General features: G+C 35.2%; 2 protein-coding genes across 2 annotated transcripts; one reads left to right on the plus strand and one right to left on the minus strand.

Annotated features, from left to right (window-relative positions):
* The first annotated feature begins 3800 nt into the window (after positions 1 to 3800).
* LOC110226508 lies at positions 3801 to 5383 on the plus strand. Its single transcript, XM_021018438.1, has 5 exons — positions 3801 to 3973; positions 4052 to 4339; positions 4420 to 4525; positions 4620 to 5027; positions 5312 to 5383. The coding sequence occupies exons 1-5, from the start codon at positions 3810 to 3812 to the stop codon at positions 5381 to 5383; spliced, it is 1038 nt and encodes a 345-aa protein (XP_020874097.1). The 5' UTR covers positions 3801 to 3809.
* Positions 5384 to 13953: 8570 nt separating this feature from the next.
* Positions 13954 to 14791, minus strand: LOC9304423. Its single transcript, XM_021018439.1, has 5 exons — positions 14642 to 14791; positions 14389 to 14544; positions 14229 to 14312; positions 14026 to 14130; positions 13954 to 13974 (listed from the first exon to the last, which is right to left on the minus strand). Exons 1-5 carry the CDS (start codon positions 14789 to 14791, stop codon positions 13954 to 13956), a joined length of 516 nt encoding a protein of 171 aa, XP_020874098.1.
* Between the last annotated feature and the right edge of the window lie 1435 nt (positions 14792 to 16226).

Genomic DNA, 16226 nt, shown 5'->3' on the forward strand with positions numbered 1-16226 from the left:
AATATGTCTAATATTGGTGGTATTAAAAAAAAATTAAGGATTTAATCCGTATTGAAGCGGCGGATTAATGATATTTTAATATTTTTATTATTGTTGATTCAAAAACCCGTCCCGCCAGAAAACTCATTTATTTTATTAGTGTTGATCTTATTTATGATATGAATCTGAATCATTGACTAAATATTTTAATCGATGTAGAACGTTGAACACACATTTTCGTCAATTGGATAATATATGTCCATTTTTAAAATTTCGAATCACAATATATGCAAAAAAAGAAATTGATTTTTTTTTACTTATGTATTATATGATGATTCAAAACAGTTAAAAACAAATCAAACAAAGATGATAGGAGAATCATAATTCTAAATCTTAATCAAATCTTCTAAATATCTAAATTATTAAATATAGAATATCCGGTGTATGAGTTGAGTTTTATTTAACCCGATCTAAGTATTTTTTTGTGAAGCACTACAGGAAATGAGGGTATTAATAGCAGTACACTATAGCGTTTTATATGTTTCTGCTATAGATTAATTTTGTGAAACTATTAATAGCGTTTTCGAAAATAGAAACGCTATGGTAGGATGAGCGCGAAAAACATTTCGTCGTGGCGCTTTTTCCTTTGGTCTATGATAGCATAAACGTTATTATATGTTAAACTGGGAAACAAAAATTTCATTGGCTCCAAAAATTTCACTAAGTACCAAAACAAAAAATAAAGATAGAGAAAGAAAAAAAAAGATTAGGTTTTTAATTTCATTACTCTCTCTTCTCTCGTCTTCCTCTCTCAAACCCGACATTCCTCTCTCTCGTCTTGAAACCCTATCTGAAACTCGATTCCTTGTCTGTTCCACTCTCTCGATCCCTCGCATTCTAAATCCTTCTCTGTCTGAATCATTCTCTGTCGAAATCCCTCTGGATCTCGATCTCATTCGAAATCAATTTGGTTAGGTGTAAATTGATACAGAAGGTAAATCGATCGATTTCATGGGTTCTTCATGGGTTCTTCATGGGTTATTCGCATTGATTTTGTTAATATTTCATGGGTTTGATCCGTTTTTGTTGTTTTTCAAATAACTGTGAGTTGAATCGTTTTTTCTTATGTGTGTTGAATCGATTTTTCTGATGTGAGTTTGGGTTTTGTCGATTGATCTTTTCGATTGATGTATTCGATTTGTGTTTGTCGATTGATGTTTGTCTGAGTTGAATCGATGTTATTTCTGATGTGTAGTTGGATCAGCGGCTCTGTAGAATTGCGTAGAGATTTCAGTACAAGAACTACAAGGTAATTACGGGTCTGTAGCTGTTCCTAAATGAATTGTTTTGTACTGATTCTAAGACTTCATCTCCTTTTATCTTTGCAGAATCTTGATTTCTAGTCTTGAAACTTCTTGTCTACTCGTGTAAGATTTTATTTCTATCTTTTTTTGTTCGTGTCAGATGTTGTTTTATTGACTGAATAGACAAGTTATGTGAGTGTTTGATCATTAATTAAAGTTATTATCACAAATGTATGTATAATTGGTGGTGGAGCTTGGGTCGTATTGGTGTGAAATGGACAAGGCATGGGCTTGGCTTCCAAGGTATGCAACTGTCTGATATTTTCATAGATGGTTTCAATTGTGATACTAATCTTTGTTTTTTTTTTCTTACCTTAGGAATAGCCTTGAGTATGAGATTGGTGCTAGGAATTTTGTTTCTGGAGCATCAAGTAATTTGGGTAATCCTACAGAGATGTTCTGTCCCTGCGTCGATTGTAGAAATGTTTGTCATCAGTTGATAGAGACTGTATTGGATCATCTAGTGATTAGGGGTATGGATTTGAAGTACAAGAGGAATCCATGTTGGAGTAAGCATGGGGACAGGAGGGACAGAACATCTGCTGAAGTTCCAACTACAGAGGAAGAGGCTTATGACTTGATGAGGACAGCTTTTTTTGAGTCTGAAGTAAGAGCTGAACAACCATCTAAGGAGTGGCAGAATCCAGAAGAATCTGAGTTTAGGGAGAAGTTAGAGGAGGCTGAAACTCCACTCTACTCTACGTGTCACAAGTACAACAAGGTTTCTGCAATAACAGTCCTTTACCACATCAAAGTGAAGAGTGGTATGTCAGAGAACTTCTTTGATCAGCTATTGACCACAATTAAAGACATGTTGCCAGAAGATAATGTGCTTCCAAAGTCCACTTCTGAGATGAAAAAGTTCTTGAAGGTTTTTGGGTTTGGTTACGATCTCATTCACGCATGTAAGAACGACTGTATACTGTATAGGAAGCACTATGCTCAGATGGAAAGCTGCCCAAGATGTAGTGCATCAAGATGGGAAATTGATAAACGAAGTGGTGAGGAAAAGAAGGGGATTCCAGCAAAGGTCCTTCGGTATTTTCCAATCAAGGACAGATTGAAAAGGATGTTTAGATCAAAAAGAATGGCTGAGGATTTGCGTTGGCATTTCAACAATGGTAGTGAAGATGGTATAATGCGACATCCAGTGGATTCTATTACATGGGCACGGGTCAATAATAAGTGGCCAGAGTTTGCTGCAGAACCGAGAAACCTAAGACTCGATTTATCTACAGATGGAATGAACCCTTTCTCTATGCAGAATACCAAATACAGTACATGGCCAGTCTTATTAGTCAACTACAACACGCCTGCAACCATGTGTATGAAGGCCGAGAACATCATGTTGACGCTGTTGATCCCTGGTCCAACTGCACCAAGCAACAACATCGATGTTTATCTAGCACCGCTGATAGAGGATTTGATAGATTTATGGAATGAAGGTATGGAGGTTTATGACTCCTTTATGAAAGAGAAGTTTACACTTAGAGCTTTGTTGTTGTGGAGTATCAGTGACTATCCAGCCTTAGGGACATTGTCTGGATGTAAGGTTTAGGGGAAACAAGCCTGTATTGTTTGTGGAAAGGACACACCTAGGAGGTGGTTGAAGTTTAGTAGCAAATATGTCTATTTGGGCAATAGGAAGAGGCTCAGGCCTGGACATCCGTACAGGCGCAAAAAAGGATGGTTTGACAACACTGTGGAGAATGGGACAGCTAATAGAATTCAGACTGGGGCAGAGATTGCTGAGATACTTAAAGATTTCAAGAATGATTTTGGAAGAACTTTGGATAAGAAAAGTAAGAGGAAGAGAGCGGGAGATGCGGTTACTTCAGAGGAAGAGTACGGAGAAGACAGTGATCAATGGAGATGGAAGAAAAGGTCCATACTCTTCCTTTTACCTTACTGGAAGGTTAGTATTTGGTTTACTATATTAATTACAATTGAGTAAACTGTTAAAAAATTATGTATATGCTGAAAGTCTTCTTTATCATGTGTTAGGATTTGCCGGTTCGCCACAACATTGATGTCATGCATGTTGAAAAGAACGTGTCTGACGGTTTGTTGTCCACTATGATGCATAATGCTAAATCTAAAGATGGCTTGAAGGCCAGAAAAGACTTGGAAGATATGGGAATAAGAAGACACTTGCATACTGAATCAAGGGGAAAGAAAACTTACTTGCCTCCAGCGGCTTATTGGATGTCAAAAGAAGAGAAGAGAAAATTTTGCCTAAGGTTATCTAAGTTCAGAGGCCCTGATGGATATTGTGCGAATATCGCGAATTGTGTGTCAGTGAATCCTCCTGGCATTGGTAGTCTCAAGTCGCATGATCATCATGTGCTAATGCAAAATCTGTTTCCTGTGGCTTTGAGAGGCTTGCTGCCAAAAGGGCCTAGGATTGCTGTGACTCGAGTATGCAACTTCTTCAACAGATTATGCCAGTGTGTGATTGACACAGAGATGCTTTTATCATTGGAGACTGAGATTGTGGAAGCAATGTGCCAACTGGAGCGGTTCTTCCCTCCATCACTATTTGACATCATGTTCCATCTTCCTCTACATCTAGCAAGGGAGGCACGTTTGGGTGGACCGGTACACTTTCGTTGGATGTATCCATTTGAGAGGTACTATACTTTCTTATCTTCTGTGTCTATTAGTTGTCTGCTTAATTAGTAACATTTTGTTCTGTGATTGAGTTGTAGGTATATGAAGACACTTAAAGGTTATGTCAAAAATTATGCAAGGCCAGAAGCTTGTATGGCTGAGGGCTACTTGGCTGGAGAATGCATAGCCTTCTGCTTAGACTTTTTAAAGAATTCTGCACCTGTGGAAGAAGCAGTAAAACGAAATGAAGATGTCGAGTCTGATGATGTTATCCTTGAGGGTCGCCCACTGCAGAAGGCTACTGAAATTAAACTTTCAGATAAAGAGAGAGATATAGCCCATCTGTATGTGTTAATGAACACATCAGTTATGGAGCCATATGTTCAGTAAGTTTAGTTCTATTTATAATTTATATAGTCATGCAATATTTATTCATGAAAATTAACTGCTAAATCTTGATATACAGGATGCATTTAGAAGAATTGCAAGCTAACGATGTCAGATGTGCAAGAAATGAAACTTTATTATGGAAATTTCATACAGAAAGGTTTGCACAGTGGGTAAAGGAAAAGGTATGATCTTTATTTTTCAATATGCAAGGCCATAAGTTTTGATTTAATCAGCCTCATTTGTGGCTGCAACTAACTCTGCATTTTCAAATTGTAGATACCTTCTAACTCAGAGGCTCACTCTAAGAAGCTGAGGTGGCTGACATTTGGACCAAGACATATTGCTCAAAGCCATAAGGGTTTTGTCATAAATGGACATCGATTCCACACTGATGATGTTAAGCGGGAGACTCAAAATAGTGGAGTCACATATGAAGCCTTTTCTATGTGTAGAGCAAGTGCACGCGATAGTAAACAGATGGCGGATGTAGTTACATATTATGGAGTGATCAAGGAGATCATTCTGGTGGACTACCACATGTTCCATGTTCCTCTATTCAAGTGCAGTTGGGCTAACACAGGGAATGGTGTAAAGGAAGAAGAAGGATTTACTATTGTCAACCTTCATCTTAAGCAGACAGCGTTTCTCCGAGATCCATACATACTGCCATCGCAAGCAAAACAAGTGTTTTACTCTAGAGAAAATGAATCTTCTCCATGGTATGTAGTTATGAGGGCGCCACCTAGAGGATATCATGAGCTAGAAACAGAGGAAGAGTTTGTCGCAGCACCAGTGTTTGACCAGCAAGTTGAAGATTTGGGGAACCAGTAGTCTGATGATGAGAGTTATTGTGTTAGGGATGACTGTGATGGAGTGCTAGTGGAAGATTAATAGCTACAACTATATTTTGAAATAAAACATTGAGTACCAGAATTAATGTGGAATATTTATTGTTGATTTTGTTTCAGGATCAGTCATGGCAATTACAAGAGGAGGAGGAAATCTCCGCCGCAGTAACCGTCAGGCAGGAAGAGGTGTGACTCCTGTCGTTGTGAAGAAAATTTCAAAAAAGTCTAAGAAAAAGGAAGTTCGAGAGGTGATTAGTTTGGAATCAGATGATCAAGTTGTGGAGGAACCAATGAGTACAGCTGTTGGAGGAGAAGAGCAAAGTTCTGTAAGAGATGTTGAAAAACCAATGTCTGAAGGAGAAAAAGAAGATGGTCAAGTAGAAATGGATGAAGCAGCTGCAGGAGAAGAAGATGAACCTGTAATGGCCGAAGGAGAAAAAGAAGATGAAGAATTAGAGGTAGACTCTGACAAAGAACAGCGTGGAGTTGATGGAGAAAATGATCAAGAACCTGCTGAAGGTGGAGAACAGTCCCAGCCTGCTGGAGGTGGAGAACCTTCCCAGCCTGCTGAAGGTGAAACTGTGGATGCTTCCACTGGAGGAGGCTCACCCCAGAAGTCTAAGTCGACCACAAAGAGAACTAGGGGACAGACAAAAATGCGTAAAGTCGCAAAAGACCCGCTTTCGAAGGTTGAGGTAGATTTTACTTCCCTTGGTGAACATTGCGGTTCTGGATCAGTAACACTTTCATCATTCCTTGGTTCTCTGGTGATGGAGCATGTTACAGTACTACTCGATGATTGGAGGAAACTCGATGAACAAACAAAGGACACAATGTGGGAGGAAATTCAGGTAAAGTGTTTTTATCTTCAATATTTCTCATTCATTACTTTGTATCACTGTCATGTAACCTCACATTTATTATAGGGGAGGTTTAATTTGCAAGAGGAGTGGCAAAAACATGCTGTTCTTAAGCAGATGGGTTGTGTGTGGAGGGCATCTAAATCTAAACTTGTGGGCCAAATTCGAGAGGCGGGAAGTCACGCAGAGCGATTAAGGCTTAAACCAAGCAACATCCAATCTCTTGGGAAGTGGAACAATTGGGTTAAGAGCAAGACTAGTACAGAGTTTAAGGTGCACTCTTGTTTTATTTATCAAATAGTTTGTGATAAATGTATTAACTGAGCAGATTAAATACATGTATGTCTGGTTGTGGATTGATTTTGTAGGAGAAAAGTGAGAGATACAGGAACTTGAGGAGGGCTCAGATTCCACACACCACTAGCCGCAAAGGAATGTTTCGACTGGCACATGATTTGGTTAGTATCTTTCTCTGTATTTATAGATTTGTATAGTGTCTTTCTCTGTATTTATAGATTTGGTTAGTGTCTTTTGGTTGATTTTTTTATCTGTATATATAGAATAAGCATATGTTGTATCACTTATGTTAGTACTACTTGTAGAAAAAAAAGAGTTCAGACCCAAAAAAGGTGACTCGAAGTAAGGTATGGATAGCAGGACACACTCACAAGGATGGAAGACCTGTGAAGCCTGAATTCGTAGAGACTATTGTAAGAACTTACCAAATTGTACTCTTGTTTCCATTACAAAAGATTAGACATTATTTGTTGATATATATATATATATATATATATATATATATATATATGTGTGTCTCAGGAACAAATAAAAACAATCGATAGTCAAATGGAGTCCACAGCCAATGATAACATAAGTGAAGATGCTGTCAGTCAAGTTTTAGGGAAAGATAGACCTGGGAGAATTAGAGGTTTGGGAAGAGGGATTACTGCAACCAAACTAGCATTCCTACAGGCTAGAGACACACATGTGCAAAATCTTGAAGCAAAACAAGCCGAATTGCTTAGCCAGATTCTAGACCTGAAAAGTGTAGTCAATGACTTAGCTGGAAAAAGGGTAAGTGTGCTAATTTTTCTATATATGAGGCCATTTGAAGAAGCACAATTAACTAACAATTCTCTATCTTCTGGTCAGAAACACTCTGAAACTATGGGAGCTCAATATGAGGTTAGTGATGTCAGTAGAGGAGTTAGGTGTCAGCTGCTTGAATGGGGTTCAACAGAAGATGTTATTGTCGGGGAAGGAGAATTCTGCTCTGCTGATCCAGCATACAAGATTGGTCGCATTCCACTTGGTCCCAATGCGGCAGCTGTTGTTGTCAAATCTGTAACAGACAAAGATTCACCATTGTGGAGGCCTACCCCAACCATGTTCTCACTTGGGGAAGCTGTGGGACTCAAAATTCCTTGGCAAGCTGATAAGGTGATTTTGGATGACAACTACCAAAAAAGTCCAAATAGAACTTCTGATCCCAAGGTAATATTTATAGACTTTAATTACTTTATTTTCACACCTTGGAAGCTAAATTGTAGATGCTAATATATATGAATCACTTAGGAGACAAGATCAGATGAGTCAATTCAAAGATGAAAAGTTTTTGATTGGAATTCTCATGGTGAAGTTATTGCTGAGGGTGTTTTATGTTCCACTGATCCTGCCGAAATGGTCGACAACATTCCCCTTGGTAAAAATGCTGCCATTGTGAAGATTGACCTTATTGTGAAGGCTGCGTCTTATGTGTGGAGGCCATCAGCTACAGTACTTGTGATCTCTGATGCACTCGATCAAGAAGTCCCATGGCCAATTAATAAGATAGAAATCATCACTCAAAATGCAGGGGATGATTCAGTGAGGAAATCGCCTGGGTAAGTTTTGGTGTTGTTTTGATGCATGTGTATTGTAGTTAATGATGAATATCTGATGAATATGTTATTGTTGTGGTAGAATACAAGTACCAACTCTGGTTCCAGCAAAGGAGTAAAGAAGAAGTGCATCCTCTTGGATTGCAAAAACTCTGGTAAAACTGTTGCAGAGGGCAGAGTTTGTTCCACTGATCCTGCAGCTTTACTGCATTTCAAACCCATAGGTCCCAATGCTAGCAAGGTCTGGGTTGACGTTTCAAAGATTGATGATGCAAAAGTATGGAGACCAAGTTCAGAAGTGAAATTCATATCTGATGCAATAGGCACACTAGTGGTTTGGCCGAATGACAAGATTGTGTATGTGTGACTTATTTAACTTTTTAGATTGTTGACTTGTTAAAGTTTCTTTTGTTCTTGTTGAATGCACTACTTTCAGATATTATTAAGTTATGAAAGTTTGGTATTAATATATTTATTTATTAACTACAATATTAATGCATTGTAACAATTAAAAATTAAATATATAAATTCATGCAAATAAATTGAAAATGCATGCAAAAATACACAGACTTTTTAAATAAATATTAAAAAATCGAGTTAATGCTTTTGTTAAAAAATTAGAATTTATTGTAATTAACATGTGTAAGGATTTTTAGTCAATAAAAGTGTAAAAAAAAAACATATATAGATGATAACATAATAATTATATAAAATAGGGGGACTCACAAAAATGCCCCCTTTTTAATACCCCTTTTCAAAAATACCCCCTCCCTAATAGCTTCCCTGAAATTGACTATTTTACCCTTAATGAGTAACCAAATTGACCAATTGAGGAACCAAATTGAAGAAGAGAAAACTGGGGAACGACGAACAAAAATCTCGGCGTCTCTCGTCACCTTCACAGCCGACGAACAAAAGGTGATGAGATCTTAGATCCGTCGATATCTTCATCTTAGATCCGTCGAGTTCAATCGAGTTCAATCGACGAGGATCAATCGATTCTGTAATCAAAAATCTGTGACTCATCCCAATCTGCATCAATTAGGTTCGAATCGCTTCTGAAATCTGAACCGTTTAGATCCAAAAGTTCATCGATTTCGTCTTCAAATCTGAATTGATTAATTAAGAGCTTCGATTCTGTGTTTATCTATTTTCTCGAATTTGTCTTGCTTGAAAATTATAATTCGTGTTACCTTTAAAAACTTTCTAAAACCATTGTAAAAATTTCTTCTTCATCTTCTCACTGTATTTATGTTCTTCAGTAACTATTGTACACTATTAGTGAAATAATTTTGATTTACCGTGTTTTTTGTGAAGATTGTAAACCTTTAAAAAATATTGTAAAACCATGAAGAACTTTATAAATACCTTGTGAACTATCATAAAGATACATATGTTTAACATTATAATACATTATCTTTTTTATCAGGTCGTAATGATTGAGTTGAATTGCATATCTGGTGTTTGGAAACTGAAAAATAACAATTGTTGGGATTTTAAATTTGATGTTGAAAGAGGAGGGTCTCTTACTTTTATCAATGAGGATACGTGTTTCACTGATTTGTGTGCTATTGTTATAGAAGATTTTGGAATTGATGTCGGTATTAATATAGTGAAACTCAGTTATTCATTACCCTCTACAAAAGACATGCCTCCTATGTATATTAGAAATGATAGGCAAGTGCAAGCATTTATGAAAAAGCTTGCGGAATTCAGAGGCGGTATTCAGCTATGTGTAACTGTTGAGAAGGTATTTTACCAACATTCAATTTTGTAAACTGGTTTAACAAATTTGTAAACAGTTTTAATTATCTTTACAGGGGAAAACAAGCAGTAATCCAATGATGGGGACAAGCAACATCTCAATTAGTAATGAGAGCAATACAGATCCTTATTCTACATATCAAGTCATGAATGAGGTAAAACAGTAAAGAAACCTTGTAAATTAGTAAAGAAATCATTAAAATAGCTTGTAAATAAGTTAACGAAGATTCAAAATAACTTGTAAATTTGCAAAAAGTATATTACAGGTACAAATGTATTCTGCAAACCCTGCTCCTATAACTTTTGTTTCAGCTCCTGCATGTCATGTCATGAATGAGGTATTTTCAATTCCCTTACAAATTCTTTGAAAATCAGTAAAAAATCTTTTTAAAAAACCTTGTAAAACCCTTTTAAAAACCCTTTTTAGTACACCTTTTAAAATAACTTGTAAATCCTTTTAAAATACCTTGTAAAACAATTCAAATCCAAATTTTTTTTGCTTTTGCAGATGGGATTTGACTCAACCATCCCGGAGAGGGTTATAACTGAAACGGAATCCTTCTCTAATATATATGAAGGTTCAGCTCCTGTAGGTGGTTCTACTATTTCTGCATCTTCAAATACTTTGTATTGTGGAAAGTTGTTCAAGGACAAAAAGGAAATGGGAAGGCAGATGCAGTTATTTGCAATGGAGAATAACTTCGAGTTCCGGACTAAGAAATCAGACTCAACACGGTATACTCTTCGTTGCATTGATGAAAAATGTAGTTGGAGGTTACGTGCAACTAGGGTTAAGGCATCAGATAGTTTTATTATTAAAAAGTATGTTAGTGAGCACTGTTGTGATTCTTCGCTAAGGAAGGTTAATCATCGCCAAGCAACTGCTAGGACATTAGGAGAAATGGTAAGTAATCATTTTCGTGGAGAGAAGCTTGCGCTTAAACCTAAACAACTGATAGAAAAATTCAGACACGACAATGGGATTGGAGTTTCTTATTCAAAAGCGTGGAGAGCTAAAGATCATGCAATCGATGTTGCTAGGGGTACACCTGAAGATGGTTATGAGTTCTTGCCAATGTGGATGTACATGGTAAATGAGAAGAATCCTGGTTCTGCAACCTTCATTGAGGTCGATCCTGACAACAAATTTAAGTACGCATTTCTTGCCTTTGGTCCGTCAATTAGAGGGTTTAAGTTGATGAGAAAAGTGATTTGTATTGACGGTGCTCATTTGAAATCAAATTTTAAAGGGACTTTGCTTGGTGCCTCAGCACAAGATGGTGACTTTCATTTGTATCCTATTGCATTTGGCGTAGTTGATTCAGAAAATGATGCTTCGTGGGACTGGTTTATGAAGTGTTTGAAGAAAATTATCCCGGATGAACCTGATTTAGTTTTTGTGTCAGATCGTGCATCATCAATTGCCAATGCTCTTATTGTTAATTATCCACTTGCTCATCATGGGATCTGCATTTTTCATTTGGAGAAAAACCTTGAGACTGGGTTTAAGTCATCCTCAACGCTTATTCCAGTTATGAAAGATGCAGCTTATGCTTACACAAGGTTTGATTTTGAACAGTTGTTCCATGAACTGTCTCTTGCTGACAACAAGATGGCACAGTATCTGTGGGATTTGGATGTCAAAAAATGGTCACGTGCTTGTGCACCTGCCAATCGATACAACATTATGACATCAAACTTAGCTGAGTCTTTGAATTCTCTGTTGAAAGAAAGCCGTGAGTATCCAATTGTCTGTTTGTTTGATACAATTAGGTCTACTCTTACCAGATGGTTCAATGAACGACATGAGAAGGGTACTCGTAATAGGCATTCAGTTACTGTGAATGTGATGAAGCAAGTAAAGACACTGTATGATTCTACTGCACGCTGGCTTGAAGTGTCACAAGTGAATCAACACGTGTTTGAAGTGAAAGGAGGTACGTTGGTTCATGTTGTGAATTTGGAAACAAGAGACTGCACGTGTTGTGTGTTCAATATCACGAAAATCCCGTGTGCTCATGCAATAGCGGCTGCAAAACATATTAATCTTAACGAATATGATTATGTTGATACCTTATACTCCAACAAAAGGTATGTCATATTCTAACTTTACAGGTATGTTACTATATAAAACAAGTTATAAAACTGTATTTTAAAATTTTTTATAACCATTAAAAACCTTGTAAATCAATTTCTTATCAAAATCATCAAAAAACCTTGTAAAATATTATAAAAACATTGTGAAACCCTTATCATGTCTTGTAAAAACTTGTTCAACCTCTAAAAACCTTGTAAGACCTAAAAAAACCTTCTGATTGTCTTGCAAACCTTTGAAAACTCTTACAATTTTTAAAAATTACATCTTTGTTTGACAGTTGGACGCTAGCATATTCAGAGAGTATATATCCCGTTGGTGATAGGACACAATGGGAGGTTCCAGCCGATGTTGCTGCTTTTGTTTGTCGACCACCATCTTCTCGTGTTCCTAGTGGCAGGCCTAAGAAAAAGAGAATACCTAGTGGATGGGAGTATGGAAAATCTGCAACAAATTACAAATGTCGTCGGTGTGGTCAAAATGGACACAACAAAAGTAGTTGTGTGGCTCCAATATAGTTTTTACTTTATTTTATTACATAACATATTAAGTATTTTGTGACTTTTTAAAAAAATATTATTGAAAAACTTTCATAACTTGTTATAAAACCTTTTTTACGTTTATTCTTGGAGAAAGGTGTTACTACGTTTTCAAAAAGTTGTTACACTTGTAAGATCTATATAAAATCTTTTTAAAACCCTTGTAAAACCCTTTAAAACACTTTAAAAAACCTTGTAAAACCTTATAAAACTCTTGTAAAAACCTTTTAACCTACAAAAAGCCTTGTAAAACACTTTAAAAACACTTTTTAACCTCTTTTAAAACCATCATAAAACCCTTGTAAAAACGTATTAACCTATAAAAACCCTTGTAAAACCCTTATAAAACCCTTTAAAAAACTTTAAAAACCATTGTAAAATCCTTAAAACCTCCTTATAGAAATAACATCTTAAATCTTTTAAAGCCTTGTAAAACACTTATAAAACACTTGTATTAACCTATAAAAACTCTTGTAAAAACCTTTTAACCTACATAAACCCTTGTAAAACCCTTTAAAAATCTTTAAAAACCTCTTGTTAAACCCTTATAAAAATCTTGTAAAAACGTATTAACGTATAAAAACCCTGGTAAAACCCTTTATAACACTGGGAATCAAGCTGGATATAAATTGCAATAGTTAACAATATTCTTCATCTAATAAACTGTTCCATAAACACATTCGTTATCACTGTTTTACAAAATAACATACTGGTTTAAAAAGATAACTACAATAAGAAAGGAACTTATGTTAACTACATTCTTTCACACTTGCTTTTTCCTGATGTAGATATCCCATTGTTGCTGCAAAATAAATTAATAAAAAAGCAATAAGTAACGATTCAACATAAAAAAATTGTTTTCGCATTTATTTTGAAAAACTGTTTTAAACTAACCTTTATTACGCTGAAAAGTCTTGTTGCCAGATACTTCTGTTCGGCGCTAGCTCCATGTTGTTTGTCTGGATGTAAAGCAAGCAGTGCTTTACGTTTTGCTAAACCTATCTCATTGTCATTGTTTACCAAATTGAAGTGATGAACAGTCTCCCATGAACTATTGGACCAAATAATCTGTAATGTATAATAAATTTCGTTAGTTTTTGTAGTTATGAGAAAAATAACAAATTATTATAAGATTACCTGGTGAAGTGATGACATCATAAAAATGAAGTTCTTGTTTTTAGCCCAGAGTATGACCCTATCATCAATTTCCTTCTGTTGTATCTCACTTAGTTTTCGATCTTGGACAGTAAATGACACCATGAAAATATTAGATGTTCCATTTTATTATTAAAAAAAACATCATTTTTAACAAAAAAAAATAATGGTGTACCTGAATGTTCCTTCTTTAGCCGAGCTTCTTCTTCCTAGAGAAATAAATTAGCAAAACACAGAAGACCATGAAAACGTCTTATTATAATCATTTAAATACGTACTAAAACCTTGTAAAAAACGTTGTAAAATAATTTTGTAAATTATTATGATTTAACTAATGCATACCTTATCATTCACTTTCGATTGTTGTGAATCACTCTCTTGTGACGGCTCCTCTGAGTGTCCCATCTTGTTATGTTGTGCCTCCTTTGTTTGAGCAACCTATAAATAAGTTGTAGAAACATTTGTCAACCTATAAATAAGTTGTAAAATCCTTTAAAAAATGTTGTAAACATTACAAAAAACTTTTTTCATTAATGCATACCTTATCATTCACATTTGATCGTTGTGAATCACTTTCTTGAGTTCCCTGTGGAGCCCCATCCATGTTTCTCATCTCTTCATGTTGTTTCTCCTTTTTTTGAGAAACCTATAAATAGTTTAAAATAGGTTGTAAATTTTTTATAGAAACTTTTAAATAAGTTGTAAAATCCTTTAAAAACGTTGTAAATCTCTTCTAAAGCATACCTTATCATTGACATTCGAGCATTGTGGATCGTTTTCTTCATTAGCATGTGGAACCTCATCCGTGGCTCCCTCTTCTTGAGCAACCTATAAATTTAAAAGACATTTTAAATCACTAAAGATATTCTTTATAAAAACCAATCAGATTCATTTAGTTACATACCTTTTCATCATTCACATTTTCGTGTGAATCTTCATCAGGTGGACTGCATGATTCTTCTCTGGTCTCTGTTTGTTTGTTTTCTTGATTGTTGATTGGTATTTCAACCTCTTCTTCATCATCAGAGACAATTATAAACTCTTCTTCAGTCTTTTTGTTCTGTTGTAACACCAAAAATATATTTAAACATAATCAAATTTGACCATCCTATAGATCAAAGATATATTTAAAAAGATATCGTTTTGTTTCCACTTACAACTCCACTTGACGAAGCTGGGAATTCCTTTTCTTCATCATCCCTGGCATCAGGTTCTTTGATCCCTAAATGTTTCTCCACCACCAACATTCTCTTGTTCAATTCTAAACATGCCTTGTAGATCAATTCTAGTGTTTCACTATCAGACATTGATTTCCTTGGTTTTGTCTGATTTACAGTCTCAGACTTTGGTTGCCTTTGTCTAGGCTGATTCACAGGCTTTTGCGTTTTCCATTCTGCAACCTCAATCCAACCATGAATCCTTTGTTGCCTGGTCATCCTATAACCTTGGACTACAAGGTCAAAGACTTCAAACCAGTCCTTGTCTTCTGGATTTGGGGGGAGAACCAAATGAGAATATTGTTCAGGATCGCCAATGATATGTTTAATATCAAACTGCATAAAAAAGAATATTAATTTTCAAATTATCAAGCCGATGTTGCTGCTTTTGTTTGTCGACCACCATCTTCTCGTGTTCCTAGTGGCAGGCCTAAGAAAAAGAGAATACCTAGTGGATGGGAGTATGGAAAATCTGCAACAAATTACAAATGTCGTCGGTGTGGTCAAAATGGACACAACAAAAGTAGTTGTGTGGCTCCAATATAGTTTTTACTTTATTTTATTACATAACATATTAAGTATTTTGTGACTTTTTAAAAAAATATTATTGAAAAACTTTCATAACTTGTTATAAAACCTTTTTTACGTTTATTCTTGGAGAAAGGTGTTACTACGTTTTCAAAAAGTTGTTACACTTGTAAGATCTATATAAAATCTTTTTAAAACCCTTGTAAAACCCTTTAAAACACTTTAAAAAACCTTGTAAAACCTTATAAAACTCTTGTAAAAACCTTTTAACCTACAAAAAGCCTTGTAAAACACTTTAAAAACACTTTTTAACCTCTTTTAAAACCATCATAAAACCCTTGTAAAAACGTATTAACCTATAAAAACCCTTGTAAAACCCTTATAAAACCCTTTAAAAAACTTTAAAAACCATTGTAAAATCCTTAAAACCTCCTTATAGAAATAACATCTTAAATCTTTTAAAGCCTTGTAAAACCCTTATAAAACACTTGTATTAACCTATAAAAACTCTTGTAAAAACCTTTTAACCTACATAAACCCTTGTAAAACCCTTTAAAAATCTTTAAAAAACCTTGTAAAACCTTATAAAACTCTTGTAAAAACCTTTTAACCTACAAAAAGCCTTGTAAAACACTTTAAAAACCATTGTAAAAACCTTAAAACCTCCTTATAGAAATAACATCATAAATCTTTTAAAGCCTTTGAAAACCCTTATAAAACACTTGTATTAACCTATAAAAACTCTTGTAAAAACCTTTTAACCTACAAAAACCCTTGTAAAACCCTTTAAAAAACTTTAAAAAACCTTGTAAAACCTTATAAAACTCTTGTAAAAACCTTTTAACCTACAAAAAGCCTTGTAAAACACTTTAAAAACACTTGTTAATCTCTATTAAAACCATCATAAAACCCTTGTAAAAACGTATTAAATCTATAAAAACCCTTGTAAAACCCTTTAAAAAACTTTAAAAACCATTGTAAAAACCTTAAAACCTTC

This window comes from Arabidopsis lyrata (genome assembly GCF_000004255.2).
Source record: "Arabidopsis lyrata subsp. lyrata unplaced genomic scaffold ARALYscaffold_7, whole genome shotgun sequence".
NCBI classification, from domain to species: Eukaryota; Viridiplantae; Streptophyta; class Magnoliopsida; order Brassicales; family Brassicaceae; genus Arabidopsis; species Arabidopsis lyrata.

Coding starts and splice junctions, on each gene's coding strand:
- LOC110226508 (XM_021018438.1), top strand. CDS start 3,810: ATGCTTTTATCATTGGAGACTGAGATTGTGGAAGCAATGTGCCAACTG. Junction 4,340..4,419: donor GTTATGGAGCCATATGTTCA/GTAAGTTTAGTT, acceptor CTTGATATACAG/GATGCATTTAGAAGAATTGC. Junction 4,526..4,619: donor CACAGTGGGTAAAGGAAAAG/GTATGATCTTTA, acceptor TTCAAATTGTAG/ATACCTTCTAACTCAGAGGC.
- LOC9304423 (XM_021018439.1), bottom strand. CDS start 14,791: ATGTCTGATAGTGAAACACTAGAATTGATCTACAAGGCATGTTTAGAA. Junction 14,131..14,228: donor GCTCGAATGTCAATGATAAG/GTATGCTTTAGA, acceptor AACTATTTATAG/GTTTCTCAAAAAAAGGAGAA. Junction 13,975..14,025: donor GATCAAATGTGAATGATAAG/GTATGCATTAAT, acceptor CATTTTTTAAAG/GATTTTACAACTTATTTATA.